The sequence below is a fragment of the Rhinolophus sinicus genome, chromosome 14, assembly GCF_057876585.1.
Source record: "Rhinolophus sinicus isolate RSI-liver-muscle chromosome 14, RSI-T2T, whole genome shotgun sequence".
Taxonomy (NCBI): domain Eukaryota; kingdom Metazoa; phylum Chordata; class Mammalia; order Chiroptera; family Rhinolophidae; genus Rhinolophus; species Rhinolophus sinicus.
In genome coordinates this window covers 130,818,330-130,845,900 of record NC_142514.1, presented here as the reverse complement: position 1 = coordinate 130,845,900, position 27,571 = coordinate 130,818,330, and the positions used below count along the sequence as shown (strand labels likewise).

General features: G+C 35.5%; 1 protein-coding gene across 8 annotated transcripts in view; it reads right to left on the bottom strand.

Moving 5' to 3' along the window:
• Nucleotides 1-27,571, bottom strand: part of DLG2 (discs large MAGUK scaffold protein 2) — a 1,894,072-nt gene that overhangs the window by 1,536,525 nt on the left and 329,976 nt on the right. For all 8 annotated transcript variants that reach the window (XM_088791538.1, XM_088791536.1, XM_074335659.2 and 5 more), the window contains one exon: nt 2,501-2,596. In XM_088791538.1, coding sequence (XP_088647664.1) covers nt 2,501-2,596 — 96 coding nt within the window. The remainder of the gene's footprint in view (nt 1-2,500; nt 2,597-27,571) is intronic.

Genomic DNA, 27,571 nt, shown 5'->3' with positions numbered 1-27,571 from the left:
GCAATATACAGATTTGATGCAATTCCCATCAAAATCCCAATGGCATTTTTAAAAGAAATAACAAAAAATTCATTAGATTTGTATGGACTACAAAAGACCACCAATAGCCAAACAATCCTGACCAGAAAGAACAATGCTGGAAGTATCATACTGTCTGACTTCAGCTTGAACTACAAAACAATAATAATCAAAACAGCTAGTATTGGCAGAAAAACAGACACACATACGAATGGAATAGAATTGCAAACCCAGAAATAAATCCACATATATATGGGCAGATAATTTTTAACACGGTAACCAAAAACATACAATGGAGAAAAGATTCATCAATAAAAGTTGCTGGGAAATTGTAAAGCAATATGCAAAAGAATGAAACTAGATGCTATCTGTAATCATATACCAAACTTAACTCAAAATGGAACAAAGACCTAAACATAAGACCTGAAATCATACACTGCATAGAAGAAAGCGTAGATACTAAACTTACGGACCTTGAATTTAAAGAGGATTTCATGAATTTGACCTCAAAGGCAGGGGAAGTAGAAGCCAAAATAAAAAGAAATGAATGGGATTATATCAAACTAAATAGCTTTTGCACAGCAAAGAAAACCATCAACAAAACAAAGAGGCAACCAACTGAATGGGAGAAGATATTGCAACAACGCCTCCAATATGAGATTAATATCCAAAATATATAAAGAACTTGTACAGCTCCACAACAAAAAACAAACAATCCAATTTAAAAAAAAAAAAAAAAAAAAAAAATGGGTAGAGGACCTGAACAGATACTTACTCCAAGAAGACCTACAAACAGACATATAGATATGTTCAAAACATGAAAAAATGCTCAACTTCCATAGCTATTAAGGAAATGCAAATCAAAGCCACAATGAGATATCACCTCACACCTGTTAGGAGGGCTATCATCAAAAAGACAAATAATAACAAGTGTTGGAGAGGCTGTGGAGAAAAAGGAACCCTCAAGCACTGCTGGTGGGAATGTAAATTGGTACAGCCACTATGGAAAACAATATTGAGTTTTCTCAAAAAATTAGGAATAGAATTACCATATGACCCAGCAATCCCTTTCCTGAGTATCCAAAAATTCTGAAAACATTAATTCATGAAGATATATGTACTCTGACGTTCATTACAGCATTATTTACAATCGCCAAGAAATGCAAAGAACCAAAATGTCCTTCGATAGATGATTGCATAAAGAAGATGTGGTATATATACACAATGGAATACTACTCTTCCAGAAGAAAAAATGAAATACTGCCATTTGCAAAAACATGGATGGATCTTGAGATTATTATGCTAAGTGAAACAAGTCAGACAAAAAAAGTCAAGAACGATATGACTTCACTCATGTGTGGGATATACAACTAAAAGCAACAAAGGAACAAGTGAAACAAAGAAACAAAACCCCATAAATACAGACATAAATGGTTACCAGACAGTAAGGGAGGGTGAGGTTGGTAGAAGAGGGTAAAGGGTGTCAAATATATGTTGACTCTGAGTGGTGACCACAATGGAATACTATATAGAAGATGTATTACAGAAATGTACACTTGAAACCTATATAATCTTACTAACCATAGTCACCCCAATAAATTTAATATAAAAAGACCCTATCTCCAAATATAGTCATATTCTTAAGTACTAAGGGCAATATCTTAAACATATAAATTGGGGGAGGGCACAATTCTACCTAGAACATATACCTAAGGATTATAAGGCACTGTTTGGTGTTGTATACATTACAAAGATACTAAAGATCCAGTGTATCCCTTTTCTCAAAAGGGATAAATCAAACATGTAAAATCCAAGTAGAAAAATAAATTGGTGTCTGTGAATAAAATTGATAATGGAACCCTGATTTATATCATTAAACCATAGTAAAGATGGGTCACCTTCCTACAACTCATCAGAAATAAATTAAACTTGAGGTTGACAATTTGTAAAATGCTTGTACTTGTAAATACACATACTTTCCTTGGACAGAAGTTCTTGGTTTAATTATATAAAGCAGTATGACCTCTTTAACATTGCCCTGTCCATGATTAATTTTTATTCTTTGTCTTGAATGAATACATATGATGACAATTAAAAAAATGTATGATTGAAGTAGTTTTCAGATTGCTTAGGGGAAGCTATTAAAAAAAGAAAAAATATAGCACCTGAAAACCACTGCCAAAGCATGGAATGAGGGTTTTTTTGGAAGACCTGAACCAGATAGGAGAGGGAAATGAAGTAGCTTATAACATGGCTGTGTAAACACCAGCAACTTAAGATTCTATACCAAAACACAGAAAATAAAATTTTCAACATGAAAACATACAACTACTCAAAATGATCCATGGTCAATGTCAGCTCAGTAGCAGGAGAACCATATATGCTGACCAGGCCAAAGCCAGAAATTAGGTTACATCCCACAAAGAACGAGACATATCTTGCCCATTAAACACAGAAACAAAGAAAACACTCTAACACTTACACTGGTCTTCTTGTTAGTTTCATTTTCAAAACACTGATTGTCTTTATTCTGTTCAATAGGTGAAGCAGTTTCCTTTGGTCCACTGCAACCTGTAAGCTGAAAAAAAAAAGCTTAAAAATTAATACTTATTTGTTTTCTGCAGTGTGAATTAAATGTTTTTCAAACTTTTAACATGCACATTAAAATGACTAAGACCTCAACAAATATTATTATATACTACTTATGTCAGTTTCAGAATGTGAGTGCGCTGTTTAACCCGTTTTTTGTACTACTCCCAAAAAGAAACATAAAATGGGACAGTTATCCAAAGGCAAGATTATAAATTCCAAAGCCTTTCACCAAGGAGTGTTGAACTTGGATGATTCAAATGTAACTGAATGATCTGGTAAAAGCTGAACATGGTTAAGCTTTTAAGAAGATGAAGATAGAGGGGTTGATGGCATCTTACATAAGTTCCCGTATTTTTAGGTATCTCTACTCTGTGGTACCACATAACAAGCATAGGTACCAACTGACTTTGTTCTGGAATGTCTTTTCAAGGATCTTTGCATAACTATAGCTTTGCATGATAGAAATAAGTTTTCTTAGTGACTATTGTAAAAGATTTGTGTTTCCTAAACTGAGGGTTATTCTCCATTACGAGTGAATGTATCACATGGCCATCTTTGCATTGCCCTGTAGGAATTAGGGCTTCAGGAACTGGTTCAATAAAATGGTGTCTGGCTACCGCTATTGTTGCAAATAATAAAGTCATTTGTCTTTGTCCTAGGAGACTGTGACAGCATCCATGAAACTGTGGCAGGGTTTTTGGATTGTAAGCACGGTAAAATCTTAGACCCTTCACAGTTCTTGACAGTTGTGACAAGGATAGAATGCTAACAGTCATGATTTCTGGAGCCTATAGCCTCAGCTACACCAAACATTGTAACTAACTGAATCCATTGCACTGACTGATGGCGGTTGGTATGTTATCTTCCCCGAATCTTTTTTCTATCCCACTAGCACTCAAGGTCCAAGACCAATTTTTATTCATATGGCAAGACCTCTGAAACATTTACAGTACTTCCTCAATACCTACACCCCTCTGCCACCTGCCATAAAGATTTAGCTTAAGCAGTTTTTACTTTCTGATGTTCCAAGTTGTTATTATCAGGTTGGTGCAAAAGTAATTGCAGCTTTTGCAATTACTTTTAACCTTTTAAAACTCAATTACTTTTGCACCAACGTAATATATTGGTAACGTCTTATTAGTTGGCAAACCAGAAGCCTCAGCCAGCAGGACTGGATAATAAACTGACAGAATTGAGGAGCAATCTGGGCAAATTCCCTTTAGCAGTCAAGGAAACACTGCTGTTTTTTTAGTCTAAACCATCAAAAAGGAAACCTTGCACCATACTGGACTCTAATACTAGAGAGAGAATGGTCTCACTTGGACATTTGACTCGGTCTTTACTATCAGCTAACACACTAAATGAGGCCCCAGGCAACAAGCTGTGGTGGAAGCTCTCTGCAGGCCTTTGCACTCTGTCTACCTTCGTAGCCCCACAACACCAATGACTCCTCTGAGCTACAGGTCTTTATGAATGAAAGAGGGTGACTGGAACCTCTAGCAAAGAGAGTTGGCCTCTACCCCAAATCCCCTGAAGCAAAGCGGCTAGCTCAGTGGGGTCCTCAATTCACAGAGCTTTCACTGAATGCCTGGGCCTGCCTCACTCACGATTCAGCTACGCTGGGATGCTGACACAGTTTGTTCTCAGTTCCAGCTACGCAGAACTGCAGAACTGAAAATGGATGCAGTACCTCCATTCAGGGGACAGAAGTCAAGGTTGTTCTCACAGCTCGGGCCAATATACTTCCTGAATCTCAAGACTTTGACTGGCTTTACATGCTGTTGTATCCCTACCATTACTCCTTCCACTGGTAACTTCCCATCAATTTGGCTCTCATGGAAATAGTAATTTTCTTCTATACTTCACTCTTCAATAAATAAACAAATATATAAATACCTTGATTACTCTTGCTTCAAAACCAGCCATCAATCTTACCTTCTCCTCAGAATCAATATTCTTGAAATACATAATAGCCGTAATGGTAACCGTACAATAGAATCATTTAATGAAAGTTACAATAAGCTAGGGGCTTTGAGGATATTGAAAGATATTTTATATTCATTTATCTCATTTAGATGAAAACAAAACCCTAGAAAGTTGGCACTATAATCTTTATTTCCTGGGTGAATAAACAGAATTTATTACTGTCTAAACACAAAGTCTGAGAACCTAACTGCTACACTAAACTCCTGCGTCACTTCCTTACCACTCACTTATTCTTTAACTTTTTGAATTGTGGTCCCCAGGCTAACATCAGCAGCATCACCTGGAGACTTATTAGAAAAACAAATTCTTGGGCCTCGCCCCCAATATACTGAATCTGAAACTGTAGGGGAGCAGACCTGCAATCTGTGTTTCTTGCGTGATTTTTGACACATGTTAGTTTAGAAACCATTGATCTAGATGTCAAAATGTCAAATGATTTCAGGTGCTTAAAATACTCATAAGTGAAGTGAGCCAGGTGTAAGAACTATTTAGGAAGAGATGGATGGTTCTTGGCAAAATGAGGGAGCTCATGTCCTGTCTAATAGATATAGTCTAGTCATTTCTAAGCATTTTTGTTACAATGAGGAAATCCAGGCCCAGTGTTGCCAGTTGTTTAGAATTTTCAAGAAATCTTGGAAGTGTGAACTTTTATGTGAAATACCTTGATTTTTAAATGTTGACAAAAGTATATATTTTTAAAATACCATAGGAGCTAACACAAAATGGATCAAACAAAATATAAACTTAGGCTGGAATCTGCATAAGGGCAGCCAGTTTGTGACTTCCCCCTTGTATCCCTGAATGCTGCCATTTTGTCTCTGAATCCTGCTCTGGTAAAACTTACCAAGGCCCTCCCAGTCCTCACTGTCTTTCACTTTCTCTGGCATTTAAAACCATTAACTACTTCTTCCTTCTTGAAACTTATCTCTACATTCAGAAACACATCTCTCTCCTCCTTGACACCCCATCTCTAGGTGATTGATTCCTCTTTTGCTTTCATTTCCTCTTCCTGTTTTTAGCACTGGAGCTGGGCTGTTACTCCAAAATTTCTTTCCTCTATCTCTCCGTTAAATACTCACTCCCAGATGATTGTCAAATCCAGAGAGTCTTTCCCCCAATTTCTAGTTTTACATTTTCAATTGATTACTTGTATTTCCTCTAAAAATCACATTTGGTACTTCAAATCTGTTCAATCTCAATGTAACCATTTCCTCTTCAGAACCCACTTCTACTCCTTGGTACCCCATTTCTGCCACTACCCAATTTTTAAGGGCTACATGTATGCTCCTCTCCTCCATAAAGTCTGTGCTGATCTTTTCTCTTTCTCCAGCTAGGTGAGGCAGTCTCATTTTATGATGCCCTCCTTTAAATTCCTAATAAGGACAAATCCACCTGGTTTCTTTTAAGAAATTAGAATGTAAACAAAAGAAAAAATGAACTTAGCACTATTTTTGTTTGTCTTATTCACTCAAGTAGATTTTAAGCTCCTCGAAAGCAATGAGTGTACTACTACCTTCACACCCCTCATGTGCCTGAACAAACTAAATGTGCAGAGATATCTATGGAATTATTTCACTATACGGTGTTTACACAGATGTATTCTGCATTACACAATGTCCTGCACAAACATTTACCAACTTTACTATAAATGGATTCATCTTTTATGTATATCAGAGAACTTTTCTATTTAAAAGAATCTTATAGTAAATGTTTTTTGTAATCTGTAAACTCTTCTGTGAGATAAATAAGCACTTCTGTTTTGTAGCTTTGTTTTTTGTTTGTTTGTTTTTTTGTATGTTTATTTATTTATATTGTTTTGCTCAAACCTGGAATGTTTTTCTTTGAAAATAAATGTTAGTACTGGTGAGCGTCATGCACAAAATCTGTGTCAAGAACCGAAAGTCTTATAAACTCCAAAAAGTAAGTCAAACAAGCTGTGTGATACCAAGGCACTGGGAAGCACTGCCCCTCCCATCCTTTGTGAATGTGAACTGTGCAGATCAGCCTGAGGCATATCCCAGTTGAGCTCTGGAGTAGTGCAATCGTATTACTATTTTCTGGCCTTTATATTTATAAAACACCTAGTTTTACTTTACTTTGTAATAGCCTCTTCCGACATAGGGAACATTGCAAACTACAGAAGTGTGAGGTTAAATATTCTTTCACATCTTAGAAAACAACATACTGCTGCTTTATAGATTCTAGCTCAGCATTACAAACAACTGATGATTTTAAACTAAGCCATTTTCATCTACTGAGAGAATAGGAAACTCCGTTACTGTAAATATATCCTAAAGATAAAGGCCTCAGGATTCCTTTAAAAGCTAGAGGGAGAAACAAACCAGGCACTACCTAAGAGCTCAAGAAAAGAGAGCACCAGTTTTCAGGAAAGGTCCTCAGTCGGTTTATTGATTTAACCTTCATTAAATTCTATTACAGGAAAGGCATTAAACTAGATGTTACGGGGAAAGCACAAATAAGATGTGGTCCATGAATAACAGCAACAACAAATTTAATTAAAAAAAGAGAGTAAGATATACACAAACGTCACTATAAAATCAGGTAGAAGGCTAGAAGTGTCAAAAAAGAAGTACAGATAAAGTGCTCTAGAAATTCAAAAGAAGTTCAGTTCAATAAATATTTAAATAAAGCTTACTCTGCCAGTCCTTTAAGAAACATAAGAGCAAAGTAGGTGAGACAACTATGTAAACTGACAATTCCAATTCCGGTTTGAAGTAGAGAACCATACAAAAAAAACCAAAACAAACCCAAACAAACAATAAAGCCATGGTAAACAAGTTGGGACATTAGCAGAGCCACAGAACAATCCAATAGAATGAAGTAGTTGAAGAACTACATTTACCTTGTGTGGCTCAACCACGAAACAAGGAGTTATAAAAAATAAAACAGAAAAGGTAATAAGCAGAAACCATTTTAGGAGGGTTTTAGACAGTAAGCCAAAGAATTTAGATATATCATGGCAAACATGAAATGAAAGAAGGGTTGAGGGGAGATACAACAGGGAAGTAGAAGAGGACTCAAAAGGAAGGAATATATAAAAAGTTAAGATCACACCGACATACTAGCCTTATTTATTCACTGTTTTATACTATTTCCTTAATTTTAAAGTTCATTGTGAAATGAATTCAGGCTGACAAAATGTTGCAGAAATGGGACAAAGAATACACACAGTTCCAAATGTTAATATTATAAATAACTATAGTACAATTATCAAAATCAAGAAAATAACACTGACACAATATTATCATCTAATATACAGACCTTACTCCGATTTTACCAATTATTCTCCTAATATTATTAGTTTTTGGTCCAGGATCTATTCCAGCATCATTTCTTACATTATTTTTATGTATTTGTAATTTCCTTTAATCTGGAACAATTCACAGTCTTCCTTTGTCTTCTAAAATCTTGTTACTTTGAAAAGTACTGGACAGACATTTTGTCAAATATTCTTAATTTTGCTTTGGCTAATGCTTCCTCATGATTAAATTCAGCTTATACACACATCACGAAAGTACCAGAGTAATAATGTGTGCTTCTCAGTATGCCTTTATCAGGAAGCACATGTTGTCAGTTTGTTCCATGGACTGGTAACATTACTTTTGATCACTTGCTTAGGTGGTTCTGCCAGATTTCTTCACTGTAAAGTTAATATTTTTCTCTGAGTAATTAACGAGAATCTTGTAGAAGATGAATTTGGATAAAATCCTGTTTTTCACCCACTGTCACTCACTAATTGTAGCAAACATTGATCATTCTTGCTTGAAAATGATTACTATTGATGATGCCCATGGTGATTTTCTCATTTCTTCTGTGCTTGTTAGTTGGCATTCTCCTGTATGGAAGAGCTTTCTCTTCTTCTTCATTTGTTTATTCATTCATTCACATATTTTTTTACCAGATTTTCATTTTATTGTATGGGTTATAATCTGTGACTATACTTATTTATTTTCTTTTCCAAATTATCCCAAATTTGGCCATTGGGATTCTCTTCAAGTGGGCCCTGTGTCCTTTTGAAATATTTCCATTCAGTTTTAAGTACTTCACTTACTTTCTGGCAAAGGGGGATGTTTTAGGCTCATCTTGTACTTGCTTTCTTTGCCCCAGCATTGCTAACCATACAAAAAATATATATTAAGAGAGGAATTGTTCCCCTCCTATTCCTTTTATTCCAATATAACCATCCTTTGTAAATAACCAATATCGTTAATGTCTGACTTATCCTTCTTATTTTGATTCTTGCACAAATGAGGAAATATACGTGTGTGTTTTTCTCCTTTCTTACATGAAAGGTAGCACATTATAGGCATTCTTTGGCACTTTGTTTCTTTCACTTTAACAGTATATCCTAGAAATAACTCTATATTTGCTCATAGAAGTCTTTCCCCTTTTTTTGCACCCCTTCATAGTCGTTAGCCAGACTTTTTAAAGGTTTAGAATGACGAAGATTTCTGCTTCCAGCCACAATAGGGTACCTGGTAATAGATAAAACTAACTACCACAAACTGGATAAAAAAATATATGAAGCAACGTTTCAGATTTTGGACAACAGACAATGCAGGACTGTGATTCCCTGAGAAAACAGAAGCATATAAGGTGAACCACACAATTTCTCAGAATTTCTGCCTGTAGGTACTTTCCACACTGAGGGAGTAGTAGAGGCCAAATAAATAAAAGTGGCCTTTCTGTGCTGAAAAGATTTAAGCCCAGAATTCAGAACTGCTAAAGGAGATGAAATTTGCAAAGAAGGTACCAAAAGGAGAAATCTTAGAAGAGAAATTGCTCTAGAAACTTGCATAGGGTTTCTCTTAAGTCTCTGGCTTAAGAAAATTATTCCAATACAGAGAGACAAAGTCTTCAATGCCTGGCATAAAATAGCTTCCGGGGCCCTGTAAGATTAATAGTAATTCCTCCAGAGGTTGCACGATGCTTGAAGATATGTCATCTGACCAGCCAGAGGGAAAAGAAAATACTCAAAAGTCCAGGAATTCAAATTGAGGAACTGAAAAGTCATGGTTAAGGAATAGAGCTATCCTATACTTAGAATAATGTCTATGTAGACCTTCTATAGCAAAGCTTTAAAAACAAACCTTGAAAGAATTATATTCATCTGTCAGTAAATTAACAGCCTGCCAGAACAAAAATCAATACTATTTAAAGGACAACAAAATCCAAACTCTCAAAATGAAGAATCCATAGCATTCAGTATGCAATCAAATTTACTAGTCATGCAAAGAAGCAGAAAACTGTGACATATAACTAAAGGGGGAAAGCCAAATCAACACAAACAGATCCAAATATGTCAAAAATGTTAGAATTAACTAACGAAAATTTTAAAACAGCTACTATAAGTAAGTGTCAGAATTTTAAAAAAAAAATTGAACATAATGAGTGAACAGATGAGAGAATAGTAATAGAGAAAGGTATAAAAAGAGAACAGAACAGAAATTCAAGACCTAAAAAATTCAATATACATGTACCAAAAAAATAAATAAATAAAATACTGAATGGGTTTAACAGAGGGTTGGGTACTACCAAAGAAATATCAGTGAATTTAAGGATGAGGCAATCAAAATCATCCATAGAAACAAACTAAAATACAGACATTTAAAAAGACCTGCAGAAAAATAGCTCATAGTCTAATATATATGTAATTGAATTTCCAAAAGAAGAATAAAGAAAGATTTAGGTAGAAAAACTTTTAAAGAGATAGTGACTGAAAGTGTTCCCAACACGTTGCAAATATAAACCCAGAGATCCAAGAATCTCAACAAATCCCAGAGAGGATAAACACATGAAGGCATATCATAATCAAATTAATAGAAACCAAAGATGAACAAAAAGAAAAAAATCTTAAAAGTAGTCGGTAAAATAAACATAATGCATACTGAGAACAAAAATTATAATGATTGATGACTTCTTATCAGGAGCAAAGTAATCCAGAATACAATTGAAAGATATTTTTAAAGTATTGCAAGAAACAAACAAACAAACAAACAAACAAAAAACTCTTCCCATTCTGCAATTCTATATCCAGCAAAAATATACTTCAAAAAATTGAAGAATAAAGATGTTTTCTCATAAAAAAAAAAAAAATGTGAGAGAGCTCATCACCGAAAGAACTTAACACAAGACATATTAAAAAAAAGTTCTTTAAGCTGAAGAAAGATGATACAAAATAGATAATCAGATCTGTACTAGGGAATGAAAAGTACCAGAAATCATAAACATGTAGATAGATATTTTTTCCCTCATATCTTAATGTCTTCAAATTTTTAAAAACAAAATATCAACAATGTATTTTGGGGTTTACAGTATATGTAGAAGTAAAATGAATGACAATGATGGTACAAAGAATAGTCAGTGGTAAATGGAAGTACACTATTGTAATGTTCTTACATTATATGTGGAGTGGCAAAATATTACCTCATAGTAATCGTGTGATAAATTAAGGATGTATATTGTAATACTTAGGAAAACCACTAAAATATAAAGCTAATAGAGGTGATAAAATGGAATTCTAATAAATATTCAGTTAATCCAAAAGAAGGTAAGAAAGGAAAAGAGAAGAGACCATCATTGTCATCATCATTAACAATAACAAGGATGGGACACATAGAAAACTAAGTTAGGCTTACTACAGATTCAAATCTTATTCCATCAATGATTAGAATAAAGGAAAATAGAAAGAACCATGGAACGATAAACCAGAGAGGAAAATGTTAATGAATGAGAACTAATCTGGACGTAAAATCTAAAAATTATTTCCTCAATTGAATTTGTGAATTTGTCATTTCAACTATTATAATGACCACCTACTTTGTGCAAGCATAAGAGAATCACTGTTTAATAAAACAGGACAACTGTCATGGTGGGCTGCGCCCCCTGCAACTAACAACGGCAACTGGACCTGGAGCTGAGCTGCGCCTTCAACAACTAAGATTGAAAGGAAAACAACTTGACTTGGAAAAAATCCTGGAAGTACACACTGTTCCCCAGGAAAGTCCTGTTCCCCTTCCCCAATAAAAATCTTTAAAAAAAAATAAATAAATAAATAAAAAGCAGAACAACTGTCCTTAAGTTACAGACTGCCTACTTGAGAAGATAGACCCTAAACAACTGGATACAGAACTCTGTGATAAAAGTTGTGAGTAATTCTGCTTAGAGAAGAAAACAAGTATCAAGAGAATAACAAAATGTGTATTAATGCATACCCAGGCATTTAATGAAATACCCAAATAATATTATTTAACTACCAAACCTATAAAAAATATATACAATACAAAGCAGTGTTAGCAATAGTTTGGGGAACATGTACTATTGTTCATAGTAGGATTGACTGTAAATCAGTACAAAAATTCTGAAAAGTGACTGGGAAATATCTTTCAAAGGCCTTGAAAATACAGTTATCCATTAACCCAGTAACTTTACTTATAGAAAGATATCCTAAGGAAATAAGTAGTGATGCACATAAAATGTATGTACAAGAATGTTCATTATAATCTGTTAATCATAGTGAAATAACTTATGTGTCCTAAATAGGAGAAAGAAATAATAAATAGTGCTTATCAAGATGCTTATCAAAATAAATAGTTTCCTATCAAGATGACCTAGTGAATTTATACTTACATCACACTCCTTATGTTCTAAATACTCAGCAATAATAGTTACTACCTATATAAAGGTGAAAAACAAAATGTATATCTGGAATCTAAAACAATATAAACACTTCTGTGAACCAGAAATAAAATAAACATTCAAAAAAAGAGGACAGACAGCCAGCCTTGGTTTGGGGCTCAGCCACTCAAGGCACCTCCAAGCACAGAATGAGCAGCAGCTGTCTGTGGATTGTTTTGTGGCTCATTTCAGGTGGCCCTGGTCAGGGCACAGGCTGCAGCTTAACTTGGCCTATGTGGGTCTCCTCCCAGGAGGCCCAGGGGCTGGCACTTCCAGTGCTTAGCTTTGAACTGAGCCAAAGCATCACCCAGTCACCTCCGAAGATGACACACACAAGGGCAGACTGGGCAGGCACCAAAGCCTTGCTAAGGTGAATCCTGCTCTGTAGGGTCAGCCGCTGCTCAACAGCTCCTCCACTATAGTCACAACCAGTCTTCACAACCAATCAGAATGAGGGTGAGTCCCTTCCTTTGACTTGCAAACAGCAACCAAGGCTGAACTACAAGAGGGCACACACAACCCATATAAGGGACACACCTGGAATACCCAGCTCTGGTGACCAGGGAGATTGCACCACTGGGCTCCATAGGACACTACATAAGGCCACTTTGCTCAGTGATCTCAGGGAGAACTTTAACAAAGAGATAGGAAACATAAAATTGAAGATAGAAAACATAAAAAAGAACCAGTCAAAAATGAAAAATACAATAACTGAAATGAAAAATATATTATAGAGAATCAACAGTAGATTAGATGAAGCTGAGGTTAGAAACAGCGATTTAGAAGACAAGGTAACAGAAAACAATGAGAACAGTAAAAAGAAAAAAGACCCCCAAAATGAGGACAGTTTAAGGGGCCTTTGGGACTACATCACAACATTCACATCATAGGGGTGCCAGAAGGAGAAGAGAGAGAGCAAGGGATTGAAAACCTATCTGAAGAAATAATAACAGAAAAATTCCCCAATCTGGAGAAGAAAATGTATATTCAAGCCCAGGAAGTACAGAGTCCCAAACAAGACGAACCCAAAGAGACCCCCACTAAGACATATTATACTTAAGATGCAAAACTTAAAGACAAAGAGAGAATCTTAAAAGCAGCAAGACAAAAGCAGTTAGTTACCTACAAGGGAGTGTCTCTACAACTGATTTCTCAATGGAAACTTTGCAGGCCAAAAGGGAATAGCACAAAATATTGAAAGTGATGAAAAGCAAGGACCTAAACCAAGATTACTCTACCCAGCAAAGCTATCATTTAGAATCGAAGAACAGATGAAGAGCTTCCCAGACACAAAAAAGCTAAAGGAGTTCATGACCACTAGACCAGTATTAACAATGAATGTTAGAGGAACTTCTTTAAGATGAAAAAAAATTAAAAAGACCTAAAATATGAATAATAAAATGGCAATAACTACATATGTATCAACAATTACTTTCAATGTAAATGGATTAAATGCTCCAACCAAAAGACATAGGGTGGCTGAATGGATAAGAAAACAAGACCCTTGCATACACTGCCTATAAGAGACTTGATTCAGATTGAACTGAAAATAAAGGGATGGAAAAAGATATTTCATGAAAATGGAGACAAACAAACAAAAAAAGCTGAGGTAGCAAAACTTATACTAGACAAAACAGATTTTTAAACAAAGGCTATTATTGCAAGAGACAAAGAAGGACCTAGTAATCCCACTTCCGGGTATTTATCCAAATAAACCCAAAACTCTACATCAAGGGGACATGTACATCCATATGTTCATTGCAGCATTGTTTGCAATGCCAAGATGTGGAGGCAGACTGGGTGTCCCTGAATAGGTGAATGGATAAAGGAGAGATAAGGGTAAAAGTGGTCAAATATATGGTGAGGGAAGGAGAACTGACTCTGGGTGGTGAACACACAATGTGATATATAGATGATGTAATACAGAATTGTACACCTGAAACCTATGTAACTTTACTAACAATTGTCATCCCAATAAACTTTAATTAATAAGAAAAAAGAAAAAGAAAAGAAGAGATGGTACATATGTACAATGGAATATTACTCATTTATAAAAAAGAATGCAATTTTGTCATCTGCAACAACATGGATAGACCTAGAGGGTACTGGGCTGAGGGGAGTAAGTCAGATAGAAAGATAAATGTCAAATGATTTCACTTATAAGTAGAATCTAAAGAACAAAATAAGCAAACGAAACAGAAACAAACTCATACATAACGAGAACATTTTGATGGTTGCCAGATGGGAACAGGCTTGGGGTGGTGGTGAAAAAGGGGAAGGGATTAACAAGGTAAATTGGCAGTTACACAGTAGTCATCAGGATATACGTTATAGCATAAGGAATATAGTTAATTATATTGTAAAATCATGTATGGTGTTATATAGATACTAGATTTATCAGCATGACAGATGGGAGGGGTGTTGAGGGCAAGGTTAAAAAGCTGAAGTGATTAAGAAATACAAATTAATAGTTCCAAATAGTCAGGCGAATGTAAAGTAAAGCATAGGGAATATAGTCAATAATATGGTAATAACTATGTATAGTGCAAGGTGGGTACTAGACTAGTCAGGGGGATCACTTCTTTTTTTTTTTTTTTTTTTTTTTTTTTAACAGGACTTTATTGGGCAACAGTGTGTACTTCCAGGCCTTTTTTCCAAGTCAAGTTGTTGTCCTTTCAGTCTTAGTTGTGGAGGGCGCAGCTCAGCTACAGGTCCAGTTGCCGTTGCTAGTTGTAGGGGGCATAGCCCACCATCCCTTGCGGGACTCAAGGAATTGAACTGGCAACCTTGTGGTTGAGAGCCCACTGGCCCATGTGGGAATCGAACCGGCAGCCTTCGGAGTTAGGAGCATGGAGCTCTAACCGCCTGAGCCACTGAGCCGGCCCACTTCTTAAATTATATAAATGTGTAACCCACTATGATGTACACCTGAAATTAATATAAAATAGTACTGAATGCTAACTGCAATTGCAAAATTTGAAAAATGGGGAAAAGTTGAAAGAGACTAAGAGGTTTAAATTTCCAGGAATAAAACAAAGAAGTCATGGGAATGTAATGTACAGCATAGGGAATGTAGTCAGTAATATTGTGATCGTGTGGTAAGGTGTTAGACGGTTGCTGGATTTATCATGGTGATCACTTCTTTAGGTATATAAATGTTGAATAACTATGGTATACACCTAAAACTAATATAATATTGTATATTAGCTATATTTTAAATAAAAACTTTTTAAAAAATTGAACATAGATTCACCAAAGAAAGGAAGGAAGGAGGAAAGGAAGGAAGGAAGGAAGGAAGGAAGGAAGGAAGGAAGGAAGGAAGGAAGGAAGGAAGGAAGGAAGGGAGGAAGGAAGGAAAAAAGAGGATTTACAAAGATTAGCTCATTGCCAGTAACTGAGTCAACCAGAATGTTGGCTCTACAATGAAGACAGAGAAATAAAATACTGTTGCAAGGCCTGATCTGGACTGAAAAGAAGCCCAAGAGGTCAAATGGGGGTGATCACAAAATTCCATACAGGAATTACTCTCCATGAATTTATACTGGTAAAAATAAATGACTAATCAAATAAATGAGTGAAAAGGGAAAGCTCTTCCTTATAGGAAAATGCCGATTAATAAGTATAGAAAAAAATGAAGGAAATAGAAAATCACTAACTGGTAACCTCTATAGTAATAATTGTTTCAGGCAAGAATGGTCAATGAATGCTAAAATTAGTAAACAGAAGTGGGTAAAACACAGGCTACTTATCTAATTACTAATTACTCAGGAAAAATAGTAACTTTACACTGGAGAATCTGGAAGCTATCTTAATCAAGTGAACAAAGTTTGCATAATCAGTGGTTGGACAAACAGATGCTTTAGATGCTTTCTGAAATCATGTATCTCTTTTATAGTTCTTCTGCCATATATGCATAATCTGAATTTAATCAAAAGGAAACACCAGGAAAACCCAAATAGAAAACTGTTTTCCAAAGTGTCCTCTGATAGAAAAAGCTTTTAAGGAACTGACCACGGTAAATAAAGTATGCACTCAGACATATGGCAATAAAACTGACAATCATCAGAGATAAAGAGAAAATCTAATGAACTGCTAGAGAGAAAAGACTGATTAATTATAGTAAAACAATTAAAATAAGCAGATTCTCCTCAGCAATAATCGAGTCCAAAAGACAACAGAATATATGTTCACAGTGTCAAGAGAAAATAACGGCTAGCCTAAAAGTGTATACACAGCTAAATTATCATGCAATAGGAAAGGTACAAGCATACAAATATTAAGATAATTTAACAACCGAGATCATTACAAAAATAACAATTAAAGGATGTACTTCAGTCAGAAAAGAGTGAACTCACAGGAACACAACTACGTGGCTCAATGGTGAACACAGAAATTAATAAAGTGTATCATAAATTTAATAAGCCATTGATTTTCAATAAAAATTAATGTCTACGTTCAAATAAGGGTAACAAGTTGGGAGATTGGACTGTTCAATAAGTTAAAGTGCATTAACGTTCTTGTCATATTTGAAAGAGAGCAAAACTTAACTTTAAATTTCTTAGAGTAATTTATAGATTATTATGTATGTCGAAAAGACAATTAATAAAAGAATAGAAATACAATCAGAAGTTTCCAAACCAGCAGAGAAAACAATAAAACAGACATATAGAAATATTTTCAGTACAGTAGGAGATAGAAATGGGTGGACAGTCAACAAACAAATAAAAACCTATGCCCCAACACGATAGAAAATATCTAAATATTTTGGGATCCACAATAAATGCAAATAAACTAAACTTACTTATGTAAAATAGATATCAGACTGGCCAAAATAAATGGTGGTGATGATAGTTAATATTTATTGACTGCCTACTCTCTAAAAGCTTAATAAGGATTAACTCATCGAGTTAAAGAGAAATTACATAACAGTCTGTGAGGTCTGTACTACCATAGCATCCACTATATAGATAAGGAAATTAAGGCTTACATAAGTTAAATAAATTGCCTAAGAACACGCAGCTAGTAGGAAGTGGGACTGTTTTTTCCCCACATGGTCTCACTCCAGAGTCCATATTCTTAGCCAACGTTCTATTCTGCAATGACTCAATATAGTCATACAGTCAAATGTTATGTGCCTATTAAAAGTTATGCTATAGAAAAATCTTTATGGATATAAAAATGCCAGCAGAATTATTTTAAAGGAAAAAAGAACGTGACAAAAGCACACGTACTAATGATATGCAAAGTTTGTTAAAAACAAAATACACACACATACACACACAAACACTGCAGGGGGGAAAATGTCCACCAAAATACAGTTTTGCTTAATTCTGGACTTTGTGATAGCAAGTGACATGTATTTTGTTCTTTATACATTTCTATATTTTCCACAGTGAATACTCTGATATTTTTATTAAACCTTTCTTTAATGAGCCTTGTACAGTGCCTGGCACAAAGTCCATGCTTTACTAATGGTTAAGGAAGAGAAGCAGAACCACAAAGTCTCATTAACTAAAAACTAGTTCCAGCTACTGAACTGGGGATGCTGTGCTACCCATCCACAGCCTGCTCCTAGAGGCAGACAAACTGCCTATTTTCTAAACAATACATGCATGAGAAAGAGCTGAAATCCTTAAAATCTCCCTCCTTGTGTTATTTTCAGGATCTGATTTTTGGATCCAACCTAAACTGTAGCTTCGAAAGAGCCCTGAAAATAAAGGCCTTCGCTGTGGAAATGTAGTTAAATATCAGCACGAAATGGAACATAGAGCTCAGGAATGTCAGACCTGCAAATATATTCATGGAGATTGCCACCTAGAGACTAACTCCCTTACTTTTATGCATCAGAGAAAAAGATTCACAGAGGCAAACGACTTGTCCAATTTTACACAAAGTTTCATTAAGCAGAACCTAGACTGGAATCCAGTTTTCCTATATATATAAAAAAAAAGCCACAATCGGGGCTTATTGAGGTTGAATTACTTGCCCCAAATTACCTTGCTACCAAAAGGCAGCGCCAGGATTCTCATTTTATTTAATGAGATTCCAAAAATCCTTCCTCTTTATGAATTATGATCAAATAGACAATTCTTCAATTGTTCAATGAAACAATTTGATTGATAAATCTAACAAATATTTGTTTTCGTTCAATAATTTTATTCACCTAATACTTCCGTTTTACTAGCACTAAGGGAGAAGTAATTTATTTCTTGTTTGATGCTGTTTTTCCCATTACTGAAAAAAAATACATATATTTTTTTAAATTATGATTTGAATTTTATCCTTAAAAAATGCTCCCGACCATTTCATTTTGTTGTTGTTTAATTTTCTGTGACTTACCCTGAAAGACCCAGTACTTTTAAAAAGCAGGTGTGGTGTCCTATAATTGCGGTTATCTTTTTATAATTGAATGTTGCTCCCATCCCCTTGCTATACTATTTCTCCCTGTCAGCACCGCACACAAACGCACAGCAATAGTAGCACTTGTAACTTGGCACCAGCGCTTAGCCTGAACGACTAATGTTGTTTGCCTGCCTCCCTGTTAAACACATTTTTATATTTAGAATGTACTTGTAGCACAGCCACTTCCTACGTGAAAGGAGAATTTTGTTGTGGTGTAACTCGTTTTTCAGCAGATAGAACAAATGCAAAATCTCCTTCCTGTTAGCTTGATGTTTTTAACCAGGTATGGTCCTGGAAGAAAAATCCCAAAGGAATTTAACAAAAGTCACCTTTCCTTGGAGGCTCCCAGGAAATGCCTTCGCCCAGTTCTATACATTATAAGCATCTAGGCAAGGAGACTACACACCATTCTGCTCCTGTATTTTCATATTTGCCTCACCTTTGTGATGTGGAAATGTGTAGGCTAACGAAGAAAGTACGCATTCTAATGAGTGAGACCAAAATAGATTTTATTTTTCCAATATATTTTTTTAGTTGGTTAGATGTGAAGGATTAACATTTGTTTGTAATGTCCTAATACCCATTGTAGGCCTTATTCTAGGTACTCTTACCTCTATGATGTCAATTTATTTTTCACAGATGTCTTACTAGGGGATGATCAACCCTTTTTATTATGAAGCTCAGTGGTTAAGTAACTTGTCCAAAGAGTCAACACAGCTAAAAGAGGATGGAGTCTGAAGGCAGACCCAAGTCCGCCTTTTGCTCTGTACATTGAAGCACACTTCTCATCTTAATTTAAAAAATGTTCATCAAGTGGAGAAGAAAAATGAAATGCAATGAGAGATATACTTTTTATTTAGCCTGCCGTATTACAGTTGCTAAGGAAATACTAAATCTGTTAGTTGTTCTAGGATTGAACCACTTACTTCACAATTTTTATTTAAGACACACAAAACTCCTTTTTAAAAGCATTAAAAGGCTTTAAAAATGTGTGCGTTTTCTAACATAATTATCTGCATATGTGAGAGAGAGAGAGAGAAAGAGACTGACTTACAGGCACACAGACACGTCTGTGTGAACATGCATATTTAGCTACTATTCTTATATTATTCTTAGGTGGAAATCACTCCCCAGCAGCAAATCCAGAAATTTAGCTGGGAGATAGAAGGGTGGGAAGCCACATTTAGGAAATTACTGGCAAAGTAAAAATCCTGATGATTAAAAAAAGGAAAGAAAGAAAGGGGGTGGGGGGAGACACAAAAGACACTTCAAAGCAAGTGCGTCAAATTACCATGGCAACCAAAGAATGTGGGTTGAAATTTATGTCTCCATTGTTTCAGCAGAGAGGTTCTAAATGAACCCCTAGTGGCCTGACAGAGTCGATGCATCTCTCTGAATGCTGTGGCTTGTTACTTGAGAATGCTTTAGGCATTGAGAAGGAAGAGAATCACAGCAACTTTGTCAGTCCCAGCCTCCCCAGTCCCTCGCAAGCAAAGACACTTGTTTCTGAAGGTACAACACTCTCATTTCCGGAGCCAGTCCAGACCAAGCCTCGCAGAATATTAGCACTCTCACATTCACCTATGGCTGAGAAGAGCAGCTATGTGCCTTACTGTCTTAAGTCAAAGGACCAGAGTGCCTGGAATCAGCTCGGAACACTTCTTTGTTCTCTCCTAAACCCACCTATGTTTTCCCGGTAGGACAAAAGTCTGCCTTGATTCCCAGGCAAATTGGCCAGGATGCTAAAATTCTAATTAGCACTTGCCAATCAGCACTATCATTATTAACACCAACATCAGCCACAACAGTCTGATATCAATGACAAACATTTATTGAAAGAATTGCATTTATTATCTCTAATACTAATTAAAAACCCCCAAACAGGTGTTATCTGTAGGTGCTCAGTTAATATGTTTTCATTCATATGTTGCACATACATTGGAAACTGAGCTTCAGAGAAGTTAAGTGACTTTTTCAAGGTCCCAAAACAGAGCCAAAATTTGACTCCCGATCTGACGATAAAGCCTTTGCCAGGAGGATTTCTTTTATTACATGAAGCCTCATCTTGTGGTTGGGTCCATGTCCTAACACAAACACCCTCAAAGAAACTCGCGACAACTCTGAATACTGTGGCTTCCTGAAGGCTCTGCTGCCTATGCCTATTTACTGCACTGGGCAGGCTGAGCTACCAGGGACAATAATGCGGATGCAAATGACGTCCAAATGAGCCCTGCTCCTTTTCCTTCCTCTGAACATGAGATTACTGATTATCATCTGTGCTCCATACCTTACCGGCACTCCAACGGCCTTCCGTGAAAGGGAATAGGAGGAGGAGAAGGCAACTAAGCTATTTGGAGCATCTATACATCATAGGTGAACATTATCCAAGGCCTTTTGAATATATCATCTCACTAAATTCCTCCCCACCCAAAAGCTATGGGCTGATTATTTTCATCCCTATTTTATAGATCTGACAACTAAGAATCGTCAGACAAGTCATTTCCCAGGGTTACACAGTAATTACTAGAGTCTAACCACGTCTCTTTGACCCTCGTCTCTTGCCTTTTTACCTTTATACTCTGGCCTGACTCTCAACACAGCCTGTCCAAGTTATAACAATCTTTAGAGCTGGACGGGACTAGAATATATTAATTCTAAGTGATGTTAATTAGTTGTTTCTATCAGTAGAGTTAAAAGCAATAAAAATAGAGGAAACTGTAGGAGTTAGCTGAATAAATAAAAACAAATGTATGTATAACCCAGTATCTAATTCTAGACAAGGGGACTTTTGACAGAGATTTTCCCTTTTCTGTGGAGTAAATCAGCTTAGATTAGGGAATTCTACTAAACCAAGATTTCATTTTTGTAATCAATGAGCTCACACTTTGTGGTGAAGTCACGTGCTGACTAAGGGAGCCAGTAACAGCAGATTTTGGTTTAAATATATCTTGGCACCACCAAACAGTTGTCTCCAACTAAGACTGGTTGAAGTCATGCATGGAGATAGAACAGCAACTCAAACTACCCATTTCCCTCATTCGATACAGCAAAGGTTAACTCCTTTCGTCAGAGTGGAATTAGATAATCACTAGCCACCTTCCCTGTCATAGAGGTAATATCATTTGGACATAAATTAATACACATAATTAAAATCTTAATATAAACTTGTATTAGAATTTAGGCCACCATTTTCCTTATTACACTTCTGTAATAGAAGCTTCTTTGGAGAAAAATAAAAGCAAATTACCAGTTTCCAGTAGAACAAATGTGAATAGAATAAATTTAACAACTATACTGTGTTATCATAGCAACCAAAGTTTAAAAAAAACCTGATGTGATAAAAAATGACACAAGAGAACAAATGCATCAAGTTGTTATGGCAACTGAGGAATGTGGGTTGAAATTTATGTATCTAGAATCCAAGAGAATATTTTAAGCAACTAAAATAAACATTTGCTTATTAAAATATCCCCCAAATAGTACTTATCTAGAACATTAAAGTGTTTTCATTACTTTGTCTGCTTTTTCTTTTATTTCCAATGGTTGATTTTAAATTGTGAGCATTTGTATTTTCAGCTCAGCTTGCTTTTTGGCAACTAATACAGCAAGATGAAATCTGGTTTACAGAAAACGGTGCAAATTCCAGTTTCAAAATAGCATCCTCAATCATATTTAGGTTTCTTTTAGTCTTTTAATCTTCTTTTAACAAAATGTCTGTACTATCTGCTTTTTCTTCTTAAAGAAGAATTTCTCCCTTACTTGATGAATCAAATTCATTATGTTCTCTTTACCTGACTTTGGAGGTCTTCCTTTGAGGGAAGATGTGGGTTGAATAATTATATAATAAACTTGGATATTTAGAAAGCCTTCTAACACACACACACACACACACACACACACACACACACACACTTCTTTTAGTAGCATAACTGGTTGTTTTGGACTAAACTTTCTAGTGGCATGCCTCAATTTTCCACATGCTTTGCTCATGCTCATGTAGAATATCTCACTGTGAGGGCAGGAATGGTGACATTCTCCCGTGACTCCATGTATTTTTATAAAAGTTTTTACCACTGTCATTCATACTCTGCCTCCCATCCTTCTGTCTATTTGGTTCTGAATCATCCTTTAAAATGTAGTTTAAATGTACCTTACCACAGTCAACCCATTTGAGCCACGTGTTCTCCACCTCTGTCCTCATAGTACCCTGCACATACTTTAGCTAAATGTCATCATCCTCATCAAAATCAACATCATCATTATAATAGCTATCCCTTATTAAGCATTATCTATGCTCCAATGACTCTGCTAAGTACTTCCCAAATATTATTTCATTGAATCTTCACAAAAATTCTACAAGGCAAAACCATTTGACAAGTATGGAAAATGGGGCCCCGTGTTTAAGCCACTTGATTTAGATCACGTACTGAGTAAGTTACAGAAAAGAGATTTGAATTCATGTCAATGAAACATCGAAGTCCGTGTTCCTTATCGTTTAGCCAATCATTGAAAATTTCCCTACGGTTTGTCTCCCCATTAGACTGAAGTGTTTGGGAACTCTCTTGTGTCTGCGCTGTAGTTTTATGAACAAAAATGTCTTGGCGCTCATGTCTCCTGCACTGACGAATAGAAATATAATATGAACCACAAATGCCAGCCATATACAAAATTTTAATTTTCTAGTAGACACATTAAAAAAGTAAAAAGAAATTAGTAGTATATTTTATTTAACCATATATATATATAGATATATATATATATATCTATCTATATATATATAGATATAGATATATAGATACAGATAGATAGATAGATAGATAGATAGATAGATAGATAGATGTGTGTGTGTGTGTGTATATAATATTACCATTTCTACATGTAATCAATATAAAAATTATTAATGAGATACATTGCTTTTTCAGTACTAAATCTCCAAAAATCTGCTATGTATCTTGTATGTACATAATATCTCAATTCAAACATGTGGCCAGTGGCGACCACACAGGACAGGGCAGTTTTAACCCATGTGTAAAAATTATACACTCAAAAAGTGCTCAATACAAGTTTGTTGAACAAATAAATGGATGAATGTAATGCCCAGAAATGGGGACTTGTTGATTTGCATTGTAGAAATATCCAGTTCACCTTTGTGAAACCCTTAAAGATCCATTTGTGAGGAAGTTAAAAATGGTAATTTTTAAAAAGAGCATACACAAGTTATTAGGGCATACATGTTGTGATAATTCCAGGATTACTTCTATATCCTGAACTATCATGGAGAATTGCTTGCTGAGCCACTTGTTTTTACCGAATTAAAAAAACCAAAAAAACAAAAACAAAAAAACCTGAGTCAAAAATCTGACCATCCAGTCTATTACATCTTAATGGTAATATTAAGTATTACTAAAACTAACCTGGGAAGGGGGTGGGAATTTATAAAATAAAATGGACACTTGCTAAAACTGCACATAATAAAATTATTCTTGACTAAAAATAAACTTCAGAAATTTAGATCTTTACAGTTTGACTTGGGAAAGATTGACTTGATAGAAAAAAATGGCACATGTTCCCAACCATAACAGCAGCAGTTCACCAGGGCAGGAGCTATACTCTGTAAAATTTTACATGGCCAAAAAAAGAAAGAAAACAAACAAACATAAAAGGTCAGTGAGTCAAATGTTTTAAAAGTTATACGGACATCATAGTGGTTAGACATTTGTGAAACTAATATAAAATGATAGTCAACTGTAACTGAAAAAATTAAATGAATAATGGAAAAAGTTGTGAAAGAGATGTAAGATATATCAAAAAATAAAAAATTGCCCAGGAATCCATGTTTGGATAATGAAATTATAAATACACTAAGAAAGTTGCTGTTTTGAAAACCAGTATGGTAGTTATTTGTGGAGGGAAAGATTATAATAGGGCTCGTAGAGGGTCTTCTGGAGTGGCTGGCAATGTTATGTTTTTTTTACATTCTGTGGTTAATAATTCTTAAACTATACTCTCTTTTTGTATGGTTTTCCGGGCCTATGTTTTATTTTACGATAAAAAAAATTAGAGTAATAAAAATAAAATAAAACGGAGGTGGAAAAATGACCCAGGTTAAAATAATTATAGTAAAATAGAAATAAAATTTTAAAGGTTAGAAATGGAGGTGGCCCTTCTGGAACAGTGAAATGAGGAACCTACATAGCAAATCCTCTCCTTAAAAAGCAATGATAAAATTAGACAAAATTCCTGTAAATAACCACTTTTAGGAATCTGGAAATTGACCCGAAGTGTGCAACAAAGTATGAAATGTTTACTGATGAAAAAATATTCAACCTAGGGTAAGAGCACTGGAAATCAGCACCATTCTTACCTGGGCATACTCCCTCCTATTTCTACTCCTCCCAGCACAATTAGTTGATTGTTCTACCAAATGGGAAAAGTTATAAAAATTAGTATCTTTGCTACCTCAGGGGATTTACTTGATTTGAAGTAGACCGTGAAAAAAAAAAATCCATATTCAGTAGCATTGGCCGTAATAGTAGCAATCCCTGTGTCAAACAAACAGAGAAAGCCAGTGGCTCAGCTGACCTGAGGTTGTGGTCCTGGAAAACACCAGCAGACCAGTCAGAAGTTTAACAGGGGGATCTAGAAAATGAGATACCCATACAGGGTCCTGATAAGCCAGTCACACAATCTTTTTGCAACTGCTCACAGGAGACCAGAGAGGGGCCCTAGCCCCTACACACACACCTGGCTGAGTGTGGAGCACAATGCAGAGGAGACATAAGGGTGTCTGAAGAACACAACAATTGACACTGACTTGTAAACTGCTTGAATTTTAAATGCACTCCCCAATCCAAACACGGATCCATCCATGGAAAACGGAAGCCTTACTGACTTAAGGTATTTAGACAAACGCTGACCAAATATTGGCTGACCGTTAAGCTATGCTGATATCGACATAACCTCGAGGAAGCCAGGCTTTCACATAAAAAAAGAATTAAAAACCTGGGGGGAGTTTTTATATATATGACAAAAAATCCATATCCAACCCATAAAAGAAATACTTAACAAATTAGGCTTCATCAAAATTAAAAGTCTTTCATAGTGTTTGTATAAAAGGCTCTGTTAAGAAGATGAAACACAAGCCACAAGTTTGGAGAAAATGTTTGCAAATCACATAACAAGCCAAGTACTTTTATCGAGGATATATAAAAGACTCCCCAAAATCAACAGCAGGAATACAACCCAATTTGAAAAATGGACAAGTGACTTGAACAGACACTTCACCAAAGAAGATATAAGGATAGCAAATAAACACATGCGAGGATGAGCAACATCACTGCTATCTAGGAATGCAAGTTAAAATTTGATGAGACCACTACATGCCTACGTACCTATCAAAATGGCTAAAATAAAAATGACCGACAATAGCTAGTGCTGATGAGGAGGCAGGGCAATTAGATCTCTCGTACATTGCTGATGGGAATGCAAAATGGTACAGCCACTGTGGAAAGAATTATAAAGTCGAACGCATACCAAATGACTCAGAAATCCCACTCCTGGGTATTTACTTTAGAAAAATGGAAATTTATGTTTACACAAACCTATATGTGACATTTTATAAATGCTCTATGCATAATGACCCAAACTGGAAACAGCACATAGCCTCCAATGGGTGCATGGATAAACTGTGGCACATCCACTTAGTATAATGCTACTTGGCAATGAAAAAAAAAAAAATCAAACTATTGATATATACAATATCTTGGGAAAAAATCAAACTACTGACACACACAACAACTTGAATGTATCTCAGGGCATTATGCTGAGTGAAAGAAGCTAGTCTCAAAAGATTACATACTGTAAGATTCCATTTATATACATATTTTTTTTTCTTTCGTTGTTTTTTTTTTTCGATAATGATTATGTGTTTAGATTCTTTAGGGAGAAAATGGTGCTCTCTGAAGCGTTTGGAAGGTTAAGCCTTTTAAAGTAGTCGTAGCTTTAGAGTAGTGCTGGGACTTTGGCTGTTGGAAATGGGCAGTACAGGATAGAAAACGTTGTAACAGATGCATCCTTTATGGGAGGGGACTCAAGAGCTCCCTGTTTGTGTTCTGACACAGCAGAAACAAAGAGCAGCATGAGTGTCATTGCTTATAATATTATGTCCAGAGTATTAAAGGACTATTTGGGATTCCCAGTTCCTGTTTTAATCTGGATACACTCTTATGTATTGAGATGTCCCAAAATATTGTCATTTGATCCTGATGTTGACTGCTAAGGAAGTGACTTTTCATCAGGCACCCTGCGGGAGAGAATTCTGTAACAGCCTTTGCAATTTTTCCTTTCCATCTTTCCCCATTTATATATTTTTGTAAAGAAAAACTATAGCAATGGAGGATGGATCGATATTGTTTATAGGCTAGAAGTCGGGAGATGAGGGTGATTATAGAAGATTAGCGTGAGGGAGTTTTGGGGGTGATGGAATTGTTCTATATCATGATTATGAATGTGGTTAAATGTGTTAAAATTCATAGAACTGTATGGCAAAAAAATTCATCTTTACTTTATGACAATTTAAAAAAATTAAATAAGAAAACTATATTAAATTATATATTCACAATTTATATAAATACCTCAATAAAGCTTTAATGAAATAAAAGTTACTGGAAAACTAAAACAACCTCATGTAGGCAGTGATACAGACCCTTCAGGAATGAAAGTTTGATTCACCCCAGCGGACAAGGAAGCATTAATAGTTCAGGCACTAGGATATACATTCAGTATTGAAAATTCATAAGAAGGATCCAGTTGATTTAACAGTTTAACCCAGAGAACTCTTCCTTATAAAAATCACTGGGATGGCCCTAGTAAAGTA